Source organism: Melospiza melodia, chromosome 1 (assembly GCF_035770615.1).
Source record: "Melospiza melodia melodia isolate bMelMel2 chromosome 1, bMelMel2.pri, whole genome shotgun sequence".
Taxonomy (NCBI): Eukaryota; Metazoa; Chordata; class Aves; order Passeriformes; family Passerellidae; genus Melospiza; species Melospiza melodia.
The window spans coordinates 124,475,384-124,493,564 of record NC_086194.1 but is presented as its reverse complement, the minus strand read 5'-3'; the positions used below and the strand labels follow the sequence as shown (position 1 = coordinate 124,493,564).

Below are 18,181 nucleotides of genomic sequence, written 5' to 3'. Positions count from 1 at the left end.
AAAGAAGGGAAGTCAGGAGACAGTATGTCAGAGACAAATCTTTCCCACAGCCTTCCAAATGGTTTTTCCTCGGAAAATTCACAGGTTTTCCAGGAATAGTCGTGCACAGAACATACAGTGGGAACCCTCTCCACTCAACCAGACTGTGATTTTCAGTGTGTGATGTGCTTGCTTTTCTTGTAGCACACACCATGGCAGCTCAGGCTCTGAAAAGTACTAAAATATCTTTTCCTAGCTCTAAAGGCCTTCCCTATGGAAAAAAAAAAAAAAAAAGAAAAGAAAAAGAAAAAAGGCATTTTAAGATTCCCTTCTGCTACAGTGTGAAGTGTAACAAATACAAAGAAAATTTATAGAGAAGTGAGTGGGAAGCTGTGTGTTAGTGTGTGTGGGCAGGTCATGGAGGGAAGAGGAGATGTACAGGCAGCTGAAGGGCAGCATGCCCCCTGTGAGAGTACCTAGAGCCACCTCTAGGACATGTCAGCAGTGGCTGTGGGCTGCATGGTGGTAAGAGATGGGAGGTCTGTCAAGTCAGGAAAAGATCAGACCTATGAAGTTCAACAGACATAGCAAAAGGCAACATTACTTACTGTCACTGCTGGGAGTAGCTTGCTCCCCTCTGGGCTTTCTCATGGCAAAGGGTGTGTACACAGAGGCACCATGGATTACCCAGCAGGGAGGGAGCTGGAGGATGCTAGCCTGAAAACATAAGTTCACAGCAGCTAAACTAAGGGAATAATTCCTCAAGATGTGCAGCAGGTGGAAGGAGAGAAGGGAAGCACAGCTGAGGAGGAACTACAAGAACTGACCCTTTTACTCCTTGGTGGGGTCTTGCCAGCAGTTTTCCCTCTGGCAGGGAAGCATGAGGATGATTTCAGTCCTTCTCCCCACGCTGTGCCTCAGGCCTCACACAGTATGGTGGGGCTCTTCCCAGACATCTCAGTGAGCCCTAGGAAATGCTGCCACAAGCCTCTTTACAGGAGCACAAAACAAACAGGAGCCAAGAGCAAGGGGACAATGACCAACACTGACTGCCTACCATCTCTCCAGCCTCATTAGCAGGTTCTGCAATTGTTGCACTCACTGTGCTGAATGAATCCTCGTGACAACCCCACATACAGGAGGCGAGTGCCATCACCCCCTTTTGCCCAGAGCTGGAGGCACACGGATGGCTGTGCCTGGAAAGGGGCCAGGCAGGGAACAGCAGCAGCAGTGGGATGTCCTCGGCCCTGCTCCCGAGGGCACAGCCTCCTGCCATAGAGGCACAGCATGCCGTGTGGGGACCACACGCTCCCACCTCGACACCTGAGAGCCTTGCAATTTCTGTCCTTCATTTTAATTGCTCAGCTGATCCGCCCCTTCCCGAGGGGAACAATTCAAGCTTTCGTTCCAGGTGCACCCCTCTGGCTCCTTTTCGACCTGAGAAACACCACGCAGCAAAATCATACCTTAGAGTGCTCCTGAACTGTAATTAACCTTAGTGTATCATTTTTATGGAAGAGAAAGCAGTTAAATTTGTCTGAATTCAAAAGGACTTGGAAGAAGAGTGGCAAGATAATGTTTTTTAACAAGCAGCTTGATTAATTCATGGCAGAAGTTACCATCCCATTGTGTTGGGTAGGAGGGAGACATTTAAAGCCTCTTATCAACTTTGTCCAGGGGAGAAAAAGTCCTCCATAGATCAGATTTTAAATGCTACACTTGAGACTTGTAAACAACCCACTGCAGAATCCAGCATTGAGGACCCAGATCCCAATTGCATAGAATTCCCATAGGCTGTCAGAGAGAGTCAACAAGCATTTTAATGTGACTTATTCCTATAAAGTCTCATGCCTTGGGGAAAAAAACTAGTGTTTATTTCATGAATGGCGCATAGCTCCCCATGGAGCATGAAGCCATCCCAATGGATATCTCAGGCCTTTACTGGGGGCAGTGGGTAACCCCAGGAGAAGGGCAAGAGATTTACATTCATCTCAGATCTAACCTGGATCACATCTAACCTTCCCACACTGGCTGGCTGCAGTGCTGCCCATCATAGAAGCATCAAGGGAGCAACTATGATATATAGGACAGCACAATAGAAACTGTAGGATTCAAGCCAGAAGTAAACTTTTACCTCTGTCTGGCTACTAAACAAGATTAATTTTACTTTTCATCTCTGGAAATAGAAATATTATGACAAGGCTTTAGATTTTTTAAAAAATTGATAGTTGAAAATGTTGCAAAAGACGCTTGCATATAAATCTCAAAAATTTTAATTCAGAGTTCTAAGTTTTACTTTACAAGTCAATTTTATTTCATCCTCTTCTTTAAACATACTCCTTAAAAGTAAAGAATCTTCCTCTATGTATTATTTACTACTCTCTATTTTGTACCTGGTTTACTTGCATAAAATAAAATACATAATCTGGGAACATATTCAAAAGAAGAACAATCTCTACAACATCAGCATCAAACTACAGCCCTGTTTTTAAAGAGACAGCTGTTCAGGTGATTCATTGTTTGCATGAACTTCAAATGGATTATTTTATTATTCTTTGGGCTGTTGCCCTTGGGGAAACTAGTTACATTAAATAACAAACTACCATTATATGGACATACTGATTCCGAGAACAGGGGAAGAAATATAGTCATAACAGACAATTTCAGTAGCAAATGAGGGCTTGTCCATATTGTGCCAGAGGCAAAGCACTCAGACGGATACCACATCATCACAGAGATATAAGGAATCTGATTAGCTTCTCTGGAGAAGGAACAATTAGAGCTGATAGGATAAAGGCTCCTCGGCGCTCACGTGTGTTTGCACAGGGATCAGTGTGCAAGCACCACCTGACTGCTGGCCAGCGACAAGGGCACCTCAGCTGCTCTGATCCTGAGCCACTGCAGCCACTTCCGGCTGGACAAATGGAGCAGGGAGCAAACCCAGTCGCTGAGGAAATCACTCCAAAGACAGTGTTCTGGGCTGACTATATGATGCTTTTATCCCCAATCGTCTCATTCTGTTCATGTTGAATAATAAGTTTTGCACCTTTAAGAGTGTTCCAGAGAGTGAAGGGGGGGAGAGAAGAAGCGCGCAGTTTGTTTTCAGACACTGTACTCCACTCCTCCACATTCGTCCTCCTGGACTGTTGTTGTCTGCGGACAGACAGCAGGACAGAGCTCTTCTTTGCTTTTTAGTTAGTATTAGCTAGCTGAGGCAAAGAAGTTCCCTGGACTGTGTTTTTTCCCTTTTCTTTGGACCCCTTGAAACCTGCTCTGGACTGAACACCCAGCAGAGCACCGGCAGCTGCAGCTGTGGCCCACCGGGCCGGGCCTGGCCTGCGACAATTCCAGCACTGGAGAGACTGATCAGAGACTGAGTGAGCTGAGCTGCAACCCGGGGTTTTCTCAGTTTGTCATCTCTTTCAGAGTCGCAAGGGGTCTCATTGTTTGATATTGTTTTGGTTTTATTGTTTAATAAACAGTTTTTTTCCACCTTTCTCCAAGGAGGTATTTTTCCCTCCCAGACCAGTTGCGGGGAGGGGCCGATTGGATCTGCTTTTCCCACCGGAGCTCCTTTGGGGGATTCTTCCCCAGATTTGCTCTAAACCTGGACAGACAGCTTGAAGCGTGACTGAGTGCAGCTGCCCACCACGTGTATGGTGGCAGCAATGGAGCACCAAAACTGAAGGAAGACAGAGCTGTTTTCAACCCAAGCTGCACACCTCCCCAGGGAGAAGGGATGCAAAGAGAGGGATCCAGGAGTGCTAACAACAGACTGGCTCTAGTCAAGACTAGAAAGGACAGGATAAGAACTGTGAAAGACTGATAAGAATGATGTTAATTGCACTAATGAAAAAAAAAAAAAATGAAATGACCACTGATGAAATTCTAGCAGAAAGATGTGTAAGGATCAGGGTTATAATAAATGAAAGCAGAAGAAGCTGCTATGTACTGTTTATTTTCAAAGTGTGAAACTCATAATAAAAGGAAATAAAATAAGCAGTGGGGAGGTAGAAATATAGAAATAGTTGATAGTACATTAGTTCACTGAGTGAAGGGACAGTGACTGTTATTGTGCTATTCTTCATGCAAATCTTGTCTCTTTTAATGGAGAAAGGACACTTAGCTGAGTACTGAGGTTTATAAGAATATTAAGAAATCATTTACTAAAAAAAAAAATAGAGAGAGAAAAGAAAAGGGACAACAGAAATAGTGACAGAGTACTGACATTCATTCCAGCCAGTCTAACATCTTATTTATGAATAAGGCATCATCCACTCCCTCTCAATTAAAACTTGTTCATCACCAGTAAACAACAATTAATTTGTGCCCTAAGTCAAATGATCTTTTTGTAGGGGGCAGGGAAGTGGTGGAGAACAGGAAGCAATAGGCAGAGAGTTACCTCTGCCAGAAATGACATCCTACCCAACAGCAAATGACTGAACAACTGCAGCGGAACAGCCTGACTCACCAGAATTTCAAACAAGTCTCAGCAACACATCTCTGCCAAAGCCCTGTTGTCTCACAGCTCCTGCAGCCACATGGCTGACATGAGTCCAACAGATCCTGCATAAGGCTGGAATCCTTGGCTAGAGATTTAGATTGGACCTTATTGACAAGGCATTGCCAGCATTTCTCAGATTTCTAACATTTTTTGATTTCAACTTCATGAAGATGGTTTAATGACATGTTGGTTACACCCACTAGAATAGAGAAGAAAATACCTATTCAAAATAGAAATTGTCTTCCCTTAAAATCTTGTCTTTTATCAATATAAATTTATCACTTCTACAAACATAACTATTATGTGATGAAGCTACAACTCAGTTGATGACATAGACAGCATTTCACCCAGAGTGTTTCCAAGTCTTCTGCATTATGTACTTATATTTATTTTTGAGATTTATGCAAAGTTCAAAACCAAGTTATTTCTTTTAAAGTAATAAATAACTGTGAGCATTTTTAGGGCTAACTGAAGGAGGACTACCTCCCAAAAGTAGCTTCTCAAGGTTTCCTTTCAAGCATGGAGTAATAAAGGCTTAGCACAGATTTGCTATTTCAATTGTCATATGTAACACAAGAAAAATTTACATACTAGTCCTGAAATTTCCCGAGATTGCCTTCAGCATGATACATCACTGTCACAGTGCAGAGCTGCACAGACACAGCTCAAATATGTCTGCCAGCCCAAAACCACTTGAAGAAAGAGGGGGATTTGGGTGCTGTGGATGTGGCTGCTGGCATTTGGGGATGACAAAACCAGTTAGTGCTTTCTGCAGGCTCTGGGCTTGCTGGAGGCGAAGCTGCTGGGCAGCTGGGGTGCAGGCTGCTTGGTAGCACAGCTCTTCTGGAGGGGAATGGGAAATTGCTGTGCAGCTCAGGTGCAGATGGAACCACAGAAATCTCTCACAAGGACTCAGCAGCTCCTTCAAAGGTGCTTTCAACATTTTTTTTTCCCACAACAGCAAATTAAACAGGGATTGTATGGTGGTTCTCTGCCCTTGTGGTGTACAATGAGTAAGAAAGCCAGCACAATGTAAAAAAGCCTGTAAGGATTTTCCCTCATTTCCACACTTCTAAAAAGATTTATACCTTCTTTAGGAGGAGAGGAGATTTTAAAAAGTGAGGTCTCTTCAGATGAACTTTCATTCACATATGTCACAGGGAGAAGAGTGGTATTTGATGCTGCACCTATTACAGGGGCCATACACTTTCTTTGCTGCCCCATGCTTCCACTCTTCCCTGCACCCAAGCCAGCAGAGAATGACTAAATTAAGCTAAAAGTTGCTCTATCTTAATAGCAATGCAAGCACAGGAAAATCAAAGAAACAAATTACTGGGTATCAACATGACTTAGATGGCAATAGTATCTTTTATTTGTAAGAGCAGAACAAGTTTTCATCTTAACCTCTCTTTCTCTCACCCTAATATGATGCAGATTAGCAGAAGGTCCCAAAGCATGTCAGCAAAAACACTGTCTTGTACTTTCACATTAAAACTAAAGCAACACTATTTTAACTTTTTCTATTTTTAATCTGAAAGAGCTCCACCATTTCACAGTGAAAAATGATTGCACTTCTGGCTGATCAGAATAGAAAATTACTATGAATAATTAACTTAATTATTGTTGCCTGTTTGCTTGTCTTGCTATGTAGAACATTAAGGACTCCAGACTGATTTTTTTTTTGCAAAAGCACATCTCTTTTTATGCCTGTGCATTTTCTGCATGGCAGGTTCAATACATCAGCTGAGCTCCCCTCAGCAAACTAAAGCAGAGAGTACAAGATCACATACCAAGGGTCAAGCATGGTATGGCTGGCAGCGGTGGGAACATGATTTCAAAACGCTAGCAATGAAATAACATTTAAAGAACATGAAAGAATTGCACAGCCCTGCTGTGGGTGGGATAGCTATATTTGCTTTTCAGCAGCAGGCCTTCAGGAATAATTTGGTTCTGATGAGAGTTTTATTTTTACATTGAAAAAATAAGTTAAGGAAAAGAAGTAAGAACAGTGACAGCGGGTATATTCAACAGCCTGAGACATACAGACAGAGAATCAAAAAGATAGGTCTGGAGGGGTCTTCAAGAGGTCATTTGGCCCCTCCTTCCACCCTAAAGCAGGATCAGCAATACCTAAATTTGTTCTGACAGACATTTTTTACCCTTTTCTTGAAAATGCCCAGTGAAATGATTTCTTTTGGCAATCAACTCCCACGCTTAACTATCATTATTGCTAGGAAAATGTTCATAACATATAGGCTGTGTAAGCCTTGGCATACACAGTCTTTTTTTTTCCCTGCCTCCACTGGACATTATTAACTCCCTTTCTGAGGCAGAATTTTAAGTATGTGGGAAGAAGTAGGGCTAAAAATAAAGAAGACCAAACACATTTGCAGACAAACATGCATATTGGCTCTGTAAAGACTATACACTGAAAGAGATGGCTGAAAAACACATTTTGGTTCACTAATTATAATTGTTTTTCTTAACACAAGCCCTAGAAGTGCCCATTTGATATATAAAGTGCAATGATAGGCTTTGCTTCTTAAGAGACAATGGTGTTACTTTGCATTCATCAACACCATTTGCTGTAAAACGCATAAATGTTTCTAGGATTTAATTGTGAAGCTAGGATGTTGGAATTCCTAACTTTCATCTGTGGCTATGTTCCATATAAAGCTAAATCTTGTGTAAAACTGAAACAGATGACTACACACAGGACAAGGATTTTCATGTCTGCAAGTAAGACAATCATCTAAATGAGGTTGCTGCTTTTCTTTAACAGATTACTGACTTCCAAATTTTTTTCTATAATATTTTAAAAAAATCACATTTTGGCTAGAAAATTATAGGCTTTTCCTTTTTTTTAGCGAATGTTTATGCCTGGAGAAGAGAGTGCTCTGGGGCGACCTTATTGCAGCCTTTCAGTACCTAAAGGGGCCTACAAGAGAGCTGGAGAGGGACTTTTTACCAGAGCATGTAGTGGTAGGACAAAGGGGAATGGCATCAAATTGAAAAAAGAAAAGCAAGTTTAGAGATGAGATTGGATATTAGGAAGAAATTCTTAACTGTGCCTGTGGTGAGACATGGGAAGAGGTTGTGGAAGCCACATTCCTGGAAGTGTTTAAGGCCTGGTTGAACAGGGCCTTGAGCAGCTTGGTCTAGTGAAAGGTGTCCCTGTACATGGAAATAGATGATCTTTAAAGTCCCATCTAACCCAAACCATTCTATGATTCTATGGATACTCTTTTGCAAGTTTATTGTACCAGTATGATTGCCTCAAATTTCAGCAAGTAAAGGTAAAAGTACAAGTGGGACAATAACAATAGAATACACCACAGATTACAACAAAATTTTCACTTCTCATCTCAGAGAAACAAGAAACATTATTTATGCAACTATGGTAATACTGACCTAACAAATTGTATGTAGCTAGGTGTGGACTAATAGAAAGTTAGGCTTTACAATGTGATAAGCAATGACTGCTCCCAGTGAGACTGTGATACCTAGGGAATCTGTTTCATTGCAAGATAAACTGGTGGGGATCACCACAGAAGTAGAGAGGAAGAGTGTTCATCCTACCCATGTCCTGGGCAGTGAAATGTAGGCATGTAAAGGCATCCATACCTCTGTGTATTGGGGACACAAAATCCTGAAGGCAAGCTGCCATGGAGCACAAGATATCTCTCATGCCCATAACTGACTGAATGTGTTTTATAAATCCATCACTACCGACTGTTCATTAAAAGCTCCAAGTTCCAAGTTCCTCCAATAAATCAATATCCTCTCCTCCTTAAATATCATATACACAAAACAGATGTCAGCTGCCATAAGAAAACCATTGGCTCCTGAAGTATGTCCACCTACTGCCTCAAAATAAATATATTTTTCATTGTCTTGCCTTTAAAATTTTTTTTCTGATTTATAAATTATTCACTGAACTTAATCATACTTGACACACAAGCTTGAAGTGAGAAATATGTCCAACAGCTTCTGCCTAGTTGGAGAGAGAAGGGATTAGAATAGTATGAATAAAAAGTTAATAACATCAGTAATCAATAATCATGCATCAGTGAATAATATTATCAAATTAATATAATCCACAATCACTCATCAGTGAATGTGTGCTGGGAAAGTTACTACCTAGGCCAGTAATACTTCCAGAATACTTATGTTCCTTAGGCTGCATGTCCAAAGCACATGGAGATGCTTCTGTCTCTTTAAAGCAAAATTAAAAGAAAATCCCTATTCAAGAAAAAGAAACAAAACACGCCTCAAGGAACATGGAAACAATTCCTTTACTAGCTACAGGTTTGATAAAAATGAAAGAGACTGCAACATGAAACAATTACACCAACTGTACTGAAAACATACTGTAAAACACTGGTAAAAGATTAATCAGACTTATTCCTTTTGTACTAATTAGTAAAGTCATTGTTCCCTAATTGGAAGTCATTCAGCAAGAAAGAAAATTAACAAGCTTCCCTGCATGTGGCTAAAAATATTCACCGTAATGAAAATGTGGTATTGCACCACCTCTCCCTTCCCCCTGCCTGAGATCTGGATCAGATCACTTTAGCAGAATGAGGACATCACCTTATTAAAAAAAAAAAAGGAAAAGAAAGAAAAAGAAAAAGAAAAAGAAAAAGAAAAAGAAAAAGAAAAAGAAAAAGAAAAAGAAAAAGAAAAAGAAAAAGAAAAAGAAAAAGAAAAAGAAAAAGAAAAAGAAAAAGAAAAAGGAAGTGTGCTTTGGATTATATGACACTTTCTCCCCCCTGGATATTCTGGAGTATATTACAGTATTATACAAACACTTCAAAGTAAATAGGCACTCCTTCCCAGGGCTGGGATGGTTTTCATATTGAGGGATTTATGATGTGCCGTATGGTGAAGTGTAGTGTAAGGACATCAGCTCAAATGACAGAACAGCCTGGGCACTGTTTCAGGCTAAAATTATCCATGCATCCCTTGTAATTTCCCTCAGTGCAGACACTTCCCAAGGATCACTGTTAGGAGGACCAGGGGATTTCCTGTCTTGAAGTATGCCTTATACTAAGTAACAATGGAGTTGTTTGATTTTCCTTCGAAGTCCTCCTAGCAGAGCTGGTGCTGCAGCTCTGTCAAGATTTGGTTAGTAACGCAGGTGGATTCCAGCTTGGTGGTTTGTCCTCCAGGAAGTCACTTGATCAATTCTCAAGGAGCTGATGTGAAAGTTTGAGTTCAGGATGTATAAATCAGATCTCTCTCTTTCTCCTTGCTCTTGTCACTGCTACTAAGCTTGCTAACATTATACCACTTAATTGAGCTTGATAATTCACTGTGATTTGGTTTTCAAAACAATTTTGTCTCCAGATTCCCATAAAAATACAAGTAGAAAGTACTTACACTATTTGTATTAGCACATAAAAATAAAAATGTAGGTGTAAACAAATAACATGCCCCTATTTTGAGATTTTTTTGGAATATCTCTGATAAACTTTAAAGGAAAGAATTGTATTTTAAGTCATCTATGAAGTAAATCCTAGGAACAGATGCAGCTATGATGGAATTTATATAGAAAAATTCTTTACCATGAGATAAAAAGAAGAGTCTAATGATTATATGCTCACATACTCTCTTCATCATCAGTGGTGAAAATTAGTGTGCATTAAAAAGGGGTTTTGGTGTTCATAAGTTTCTCTTAATCACAGCTGACTTGAAAAACATCACATGCCTAGTAAAATGCCTTGAAAATACAGAATTGCTAAGAAAAAAAACTAATTTCTGTTCTTCCTTCTATCCTTTTTACATAAGTTCTACAAATGCATCTACGAAATATCAAGATCATTAAAATTTTCAATTCACTAGTGATCACAGAGTACAACTTATGTCAGAAAAAATTATATGTGATCAAATATGAGTTCAAAAGAAAAATTCTGCAACTGTATTTAACCCAAAATCCATGTCTACAAATAAATTACTGTTAAGTTTGGTAATATGTTACAAAACCCCCCTCCAAACAAACAAACAAAACCCTCAAATAAAAGATTCAAATGGATGGAGTCCCCACAATAGCAGCAATAATGAGTTAAGAAGCATAATTTGAATCTGTGTACTAAGCAGTGAGAATGCCTGCAGTGGAGAAGAGGAAGGGGGGAAAATGAAGTAGAAAATCTGTGGTGACAGGATCCATCTCTCAGCTCTCTTGCCCTCAACAGAGTTTTGCAGTCCCTTTCACATTCCTTATTTTTTTAGGCTGGGAAAATGCTGCCATATTATTCCCTGTGCTGATCCACCAGCTACCTTGCCCATAGCCCTTCAGAAGAACAGAAGTGATGGCTGCAGGTCCTTCCTTGCCTTATCCAGCTACAGATCCTGATAAAGCTTTCTGGAACTTCATATCTTTGAGATTTCAGTCTCCCTAGCAAACTTGGTTACAGCTGCCCAATGGATTTAAGAGTTACTGCAAGCTGGAGGTGACAGGTTGGCATAAAGACAGCAATGTAATTGTGTACTTTTTATTCCAACAAAAACCCATGCTAAACATAAGCAAGGTACATATAAGTAGTGAGGGATTGTCCTGCATCAAGCTCAGCTGTAACAGAATTGTCAGTTATCTGCCACCTGCACCTTCTTTGGAAGTTTGCTAACCAGTCCATTTTCAATCTGCCTACAAGTGAAAGATAAACTTTTGCCACTTGTTAGGAATGGCAAGAAAATACCTTTTTTTCCAGCTGAATCAGTTTATCTAGACTGTGAAATCTTAAAACACCAAGAGCATACTGTCAGCAAAGACAGAGAAAAAAAAATCAGCTTACTTCCTGATAGGATAATGAGAATGCAGCAGCGGAGGTGTGTATTTCAAACTCACAGCAAGCTGTGCTTTATCCAGAATGGTACCACAGCATTTGACACATGTGCTGTAACCACATGGAAACCATGGCAATGGAGGAAAATGGTAGGAGGGAGATTGTACAGTATGGCAGGGAAAAATCCTCAGCAAAACCAGGAAAATAAATTTGTATTATGTAAAGGAGATATGACACAGTTGTGCTGTTCAAAGGTTATTCCTTATATAAAAAGCAACACTGGTAATAATGAAAATACTTTCTTAGAAGAGTAGGCGCATGAGCAATGGTAGGTAGGTAGGTGGGAGGAACAGCGTGGGTTGTGAGACCAATATTAGACTTAAAGGAGTCAGAGAGGAAAAGTCCCAAAAGATGAAAAAATCACTTCAGAAAGAACAGGGAAAGCAAAAGGGAACATATTTTTAAGTTGTTTGCTCTGTCAGAGATGAAAGTGCAGCCAACTAGAGACTGAATAGAGCAAACTGAGAAAGGGAGTAGCAGAAAGAAATGCATCAGGAAGATCCCTGACAATTACTGCTGTAGAAACACTGATTTCACAGCGTGCTTTGTTCTTCATGGACAGAAAAAACCCATAATTAAAGGAGTGAAATACCACTCAGCTTTAGGGTGTTAATAATACCCTTTGAGGTCAACTAGAAGGTCCACTAGTGACAGTAAAAGGCTGCCTGCTGCCTAGAGCAGGCTTTGGCTCATTTCCCCAAAGCTCTTATTCAGGTGCAAATTGAACTCAAGTCAACAGCAAGCCAAGGAAATAACTTGTTATCACACATCACACAATTGCTTGATGACCTATATTCAGTGAGTTAGGGGCCCTACTTTGGTCTCTGTCTAACACACCTGCAAAACTCTGACACAACTCTTGGGGTAATCAGGGTAGCCATGGGATGAAAAACTAATGTCATTGTGAAGGTCAAGTCACACTATTAAGAAAGTATGAAGACGTCTGCAAACAAAGACCTAGCTTAACAGAAGACTTCAATTCCCAGAGCAAGCACTCAGCTGTTTCTCATAAAACCCCCAGAAATTATCATGTTCAGCAGAAAGCAATGAAAGCTCTGCATAATTATGTATTATACAAATTGTCTCTGAAAGTGAAAGGTTTCTCAGGAAGATATATTTCTTTAAAATATCAGCATAGATTAAAAGAAATAATTCTATTTCATCCCAATTTATGCTGAAAAGCCATTGAAAAAAAAAAGTTATTCCATGCTTTCTCCTCTTTTTTGTTTTACTGCCATTTACCATTTTCCCTTCCTTCTTCTGCCCCATGATTTACATCATATTCCTGCACAGTTCCTAAACTTATGTGAATTTTACAGAGCGCAGCTTAAAATTTGGCACATTCCTAAAAGCTTTCCCAAATAGGAAGCAATTAAAAAACATGGGAAATTAAGTATTTATACAAGGATTTTGCTGAATTACAATAACTTGAAAGCTAAAAGCTTCTGCTGCCTAGCACTTCTGGTCTGACATCCTCCATGGGTGAACAGTGACATGCAGGACTTCTGATTTTTCCTAAATCTATCTTTTTTTTGCAAATCTTGTATCTACAGAGAACAGAAATGACCAAGAGCAAATGCACTTAACGTGATGCATTGAGCTTCACATATACTATGGAACTCTGGAAAGCGTGCTTCTAAAAACTCAAAAAGAATAAGCTCTGAGCCTGAAAGTGTGTCCATGCATGAAGCCTGGCTGGCTGGGGTTTGTGGTGGTAAATAACATTCATGTTCACCTTGCAGAGGTTGCAGGAACTGATTTCACAGGAGGAGTTTTGGCTCAGGAAGGGATGTGGTAAAGTCCTCTGGATGATGAAAGGAATCACTGGATCCCTTGAGCAAAACCAGCTAGATTATGAAAATCCCTGCAGAAAATGAGATCGCTTTCTCCTTTGGTCACTAATAGAAAGACAAGGAAGAAGCAATCCCAGGCTTCCCTTGAGACAAATTCAGGCAGGCAGCTATGGGGAGCTGCAGTAAGCTTGCTTTTTTCTGCTGGCCTATTCATCACTGATGTCAAAGCATGACATTCTTAACAAGGATCAAACAGTTTTCTCTAAAATCTGCTTCTCAGATAAGGTCTCTGGAAAAAAAAATGGGGTAAAGGAGGACAAGGAAGGAGAAGAAATTAATCAGGGAAATGCAGAAGGAGTCTTTTGTCACTGATCATGGATACTAGAAGAGATAAAGATCCTTTTATTTTCCCCCCCCATTTTAAACCCACAGCCTTAGGCAAGTTATACTAAGATTGGGTTATTTTTGGTCCAGTGAACTATGATTCACTATTATAGCTAAGAATTTTAAAAAAGACAGAAACAATTGTTGATTTTAAATTCACACTGTTTTCTTTTATGGATATAGTTAATTTTCTTGCTTTAAGGGACCTTTCTATTTTAGAATCAATTAAAATAAAATGGTAATACAAAATTGTCCATTTGTGCAATTTTCCTGACAATTTGGGTGACTTTTTTAAAAGGCCCAAATAAAGGAAAAATAAATAGTGACATTTAAAAATCTCCAAAAACTCCTTATTCCTTTTGGCTAAAGTTTTCACAAACAATTTTAAAAATCCGATTTTGGTTCTCTACAAAATACAGTGCAATTCTGAGTGGAAAACATGGGTTTGTCTACTTTCAGATAGTCCTTGCTCTTTTTAATTAAATGTCAGGTTCTCTTTGGAGTTGCAAAGACTATCTAGGGTCTAATTTCAAATGTTGAGTATATATAAATACACAGTTACACAAAGCTTTTGCAGACCCAAGCTGTATTTTAACAAAGCATTCAAAGAATGCACCTACTGTACATACCTGGATGCTCACTTAACACTAACAGGTTAAAATACTTTGCAAATTCATAGTGCTGGTTCCTTTTCAGAATAACATTGAAATACACTCCCAGATTTACTCTTGTTAAGGAAAAAAACATGCAAAAATAAGCATGATGGAACGCACTGGTTCAAATACGTTCCTGAACTGGTAGTTAGAAATAAGAGAAGAAACAAACATAGGAAACACAGAAAATGTAAAGAGAAGAAGCAAACATAGAAAATGTATGTCTTAATGGAGAGCTGTAGGTGATAGAGCAGAACCTGGACTTACTTGAGGGTGGTGAGCTCGGTAAGGGATGGCTGGGTGGCCTTGAGATAACTCTCTCTCCGTGCAGCAATCTTTGGAGATGGCTTGGGGCTTGTGTCCGAGTCTCCGCTGTCATCGTCGCCCATGGCTTTGATGTAACTGCCGCTGCGCATCCGGCGGCAGGGAATCTCGTCATCTTTTCCTCGTGGAGTGTAGCCACTCCATTCATCTTGAGGAACCTGAAATGAGGAACACAATTCTCTTGTTAGCACACTCCTCCCTGATGTCATTGGTAAGCCACAACAGAGCCATAACAAAAACTCTGATGGCCAAAGGCCTTTTCTTGTCTCATTTGACCATGGGTTGCTGTTGCAATGGAGGCCCACTTCTCACCCTGCAGAGGCACAAGAACCTCCAGAGTTCTCTGCTATTTTCCATTCCTTATCTGGAAAGCTTCAAACAAACATGCTGACATAGAAGGCTTGGTTGGGTTTAATACTGGACTGGTAAAATCTTGAGTGTTTTCAGCTATTTTCATTCAAAGTCTTTATAACCCAGATCAAAGTATTTTTAGTTCAGCTCAACATATTGAATGTCTTTGGGGAGGCACAAAAGCTGAAATACAAATCCATATATGACAATCTTTTCTGACAGAATGTACACAGGAACACTCATCAGGATGATTTTGGCTCAAGATATATTTCAAACTAGTGGAGCTATGCACTAATTACCACAAAAGTAGGTTTGCAAGTGTGAAATTTTACTAGTATTGCTTTTATAGCTTAATTAGGGCAACCACACACCCGCAGCTTGCAGTGAGCCTCCTTTTGAATTCTGTCTGAGTCCTACAACCCTTTATTCCTTTCTTTTTCTTTTTCTTAATGATGTGCATTATTTCTCTTGATCTGAAGTCAGTGCTGTCCCTTCTTTGTATTGGAAATCTGGAGCAGTGGGAATGTGCATTCATGAGATTTTAAGACATAACAAAGGACAGTCCAAGAGCAGAGTGCTCTTGCCCTCCCATTGTCTCCTTTCCTTTGCTCCTGGGGCTTCTGACCACATGAACCAGGATCCTCCTCTTTCCTGTAACTGCAGAAACAACATGCAGCGGAGCAGGGTCTTTGAAGCTGCTTTGCAGAAACATCATTTTTATCTAAAGGTGAATCTTCAAAAGGGTTTTTAGTTAAACAAATATTGTGTTAAATACAAGCTATTGTGAATTTTTAGTTTTCTGCTTCTCTGATCCCTCTCAGTGAATCAACTCTATAAAACAGCCATAGCTATAATGCTCAGAAAACCTTACAAGCCACATTAAATAAGGAGGCATGAATCTGGGTTACTAAATTTGTCTTGCAACTTACAAATACTCTCACCTGCCAGAATAATATTTTCTATGAGAAGTTTGTTTTTCATCAGCATTTACCTTCACCTGAGGATCTTGTGAATCCCATTGCAGATTTCAGCTAGGGCATGTACATGCCAGTTTGTTTAGACAGCCAAAACTAAAACATTGGAACACTTGCTAACGGCTTTGCTGTTGATTCCCACTACAAACATAAGTGTAAGTCCAGAGGCTGTAAGGCCTTTCAAATGTTACTGTTAATGCAAATAAATTTTTATGGCCTTTTTATGGCCTTTTATCAATCTATAATGCTATAAACTACAACCCTTAAGCCACTGTGCTATATAAAGGAACAAAGTTATTTAATGGTCCTAATCACATATAGGCCTATTACTAGTTATAATTAATGATGTTATTTTATTAATTAAACTATTCACAGCCTATGTCTTTGATTTGTTTCCTGATGATTTCAAAACCCAAGACCATGCCAACCTTCTTCCTTCACTGATTTTTCTTTTCCTGCTTCTGACATAATGATTTAGGGCCTTCCTTAAGCTGCCAGGCTCAAATAGTCCTTCTTTCTCTTGTGTTCTCCTATCCCCATTCTCTCTTGGTCAAGTCCAGCCATGAAACTCACTTAGATGTTCAGTATTTTCCTTAAAAGACTGAAGATTTAACCCTGCAGATCTACTCTAGATTGCACCATTATCAATATTCTTTCTTAAGACCCACTCTTCCTTTTCAGGATTTAGTTGTTCCAAAATGCTCCATGTTTTATTTAACTAATTCTATCCTTGTGCCTTTTAAAAGTAAATTTCCATGTTGTCTTTAAATATCCTTCAGTAAATGGCTCTACAATTCTTATCTTCCATCAGCATGCAAAGTTTGCTGTTGTGGGTTTGGCAATTTTTTGCTCTCTGTGTTTGTGGTTTTTGGCTTATTTTAAAATTTATTTTTCTGGGCTACAAGAATCTAAGTTCCTTTGGGCAGGAATATAGTTCTAAGTCTAGTTTTCTTACTGAATGATGATATGCAGAGTTGTGCATCTATAGAATATTACAGAAAAAATACTCATAACAACACTTGAAATATTCTTCTGGGAAAGGGTAAAGCTTTAACTAAGACTAAGAGTACCAAGTACTAATGAAATCTACTGGAAGAACAGGATTGAATGAACAGCTCTAATATTTTCCCACATTAAAAAAAAATAAAAAGAAGAAGAAATATTTCCATTCTGTAGCTTCTAAGTTTATGCCTAGACATCATGTCTGGACAGCTGATGCGTTCAAAATGAAGGTAACACTCAGTAGCAATTTTGACTTTTGATATAGAAGACTACAGAGTATTTACATTCCTCCCTTAGCCACGTATGACAGACAGAGTATAACATTTTTTTCCAGGTCTTACTCTTGCATTTGTTCCAGGCCTAGAACAGTTCCTAGTTCCATCATTGCACAGTGAGTATACAATCTATATTCATACCACTTCTCCCCCACATTTTGGAATCTACAGCCTCTGCTTGCCAGTGTAAAACCTTGACTTTTCAAATCACTCATGCAAAAAAGAATTTAGGACAGGTTTAGTAAAATCAAGCTCTGCTGACATTTTTTGATGCCATGCTCAGACTTCAGTCAGCAGTTTAAAACCGCTATTGGTGTATTCCCAATCAGTTTTTAGGTAGCTACTAGATATCAAAGTCAGAGTTTGTAGAGAATCTGTGAATTCTCAGAGGATATGAACTTTGATTTATTAATTATTTTATTCATTTTGCTTTAATTGAAGATCTTTGCTTTTTCTCATTGAGATAAGTCTGTAAATTATTCTTTAATGCACTAAACAAACTATGTTAGTGTATTGTTAAGGTTGGTGCCTTCAATGGAGAAAAACTAAGGGGAGATAAAGTTGCAATGTTCATACAGCACCCATAATTCAGGTAAGCTGAACACTTGTAGTTTTACTAAAATAATAGATCCACTATTAAATTTAATGCCATAGTTCATAGGTGCAATACAAGTGAGGAGATATAGGTACGTGGAAACTCTTACTTTGGAATTATTGAGTTCTGTTATCAATAACCCCACGTATAAGTACAAGACCTTTTATCCCAAAGCTTCTCAAAATTATTCAGATGCAATAGGCCAAGTTTTGAATGCTGGTTGCAATGGATTTACCCCCAAACTTTCTATTTACACATGCAAACACTGTGTACAATGATGAGGTCTGAGTGCATTGCTCTAGTCCCTCAATTTGTATGATGTGATTGGAGGTTCTCAGTTTGAGTTCTGCTCCTGTCAGTGAGGGGAGCAATCACTGAAAAACAACAGCTATGTTTTTAGGAGCTTTTCCACTTTTTATAAAACACTAGCTGCAGAGAAAGAAAGCTGAGCTGATGACACAGAGATCAGGACAAAGCAGTCTCAGTGAGTGCCCACAAACCC

The 18,181-nt window shown here is 39.4% G+C and overlaps 1 protein-coding gene across 10 annotated transcripts in view; it reads right to left on the bottom strand.

The window, feature by feature from the left end:
• Positions 1–18,181, bottom strand: part of DLGAP1 (DLG associated protein 1) — a 403,108-nt gene that overhangs the window by 109,261 nt on the left and 275,666 nt on the right. For all 10 annotated transcript variants that reach the window (XM_063166836.1, XM_063166779.1, XM_063166794.1 and 7 more), the window contains one exon: positions 14,426–14,640. In XM_063166836.1, the coding sequence (XP_063022906.1) occupies positions 14,426–14,640 (215 nt within the window). The remainder of the gene's footprint in view (positions 1–14,425; positions 14,641–18,181) is intronic.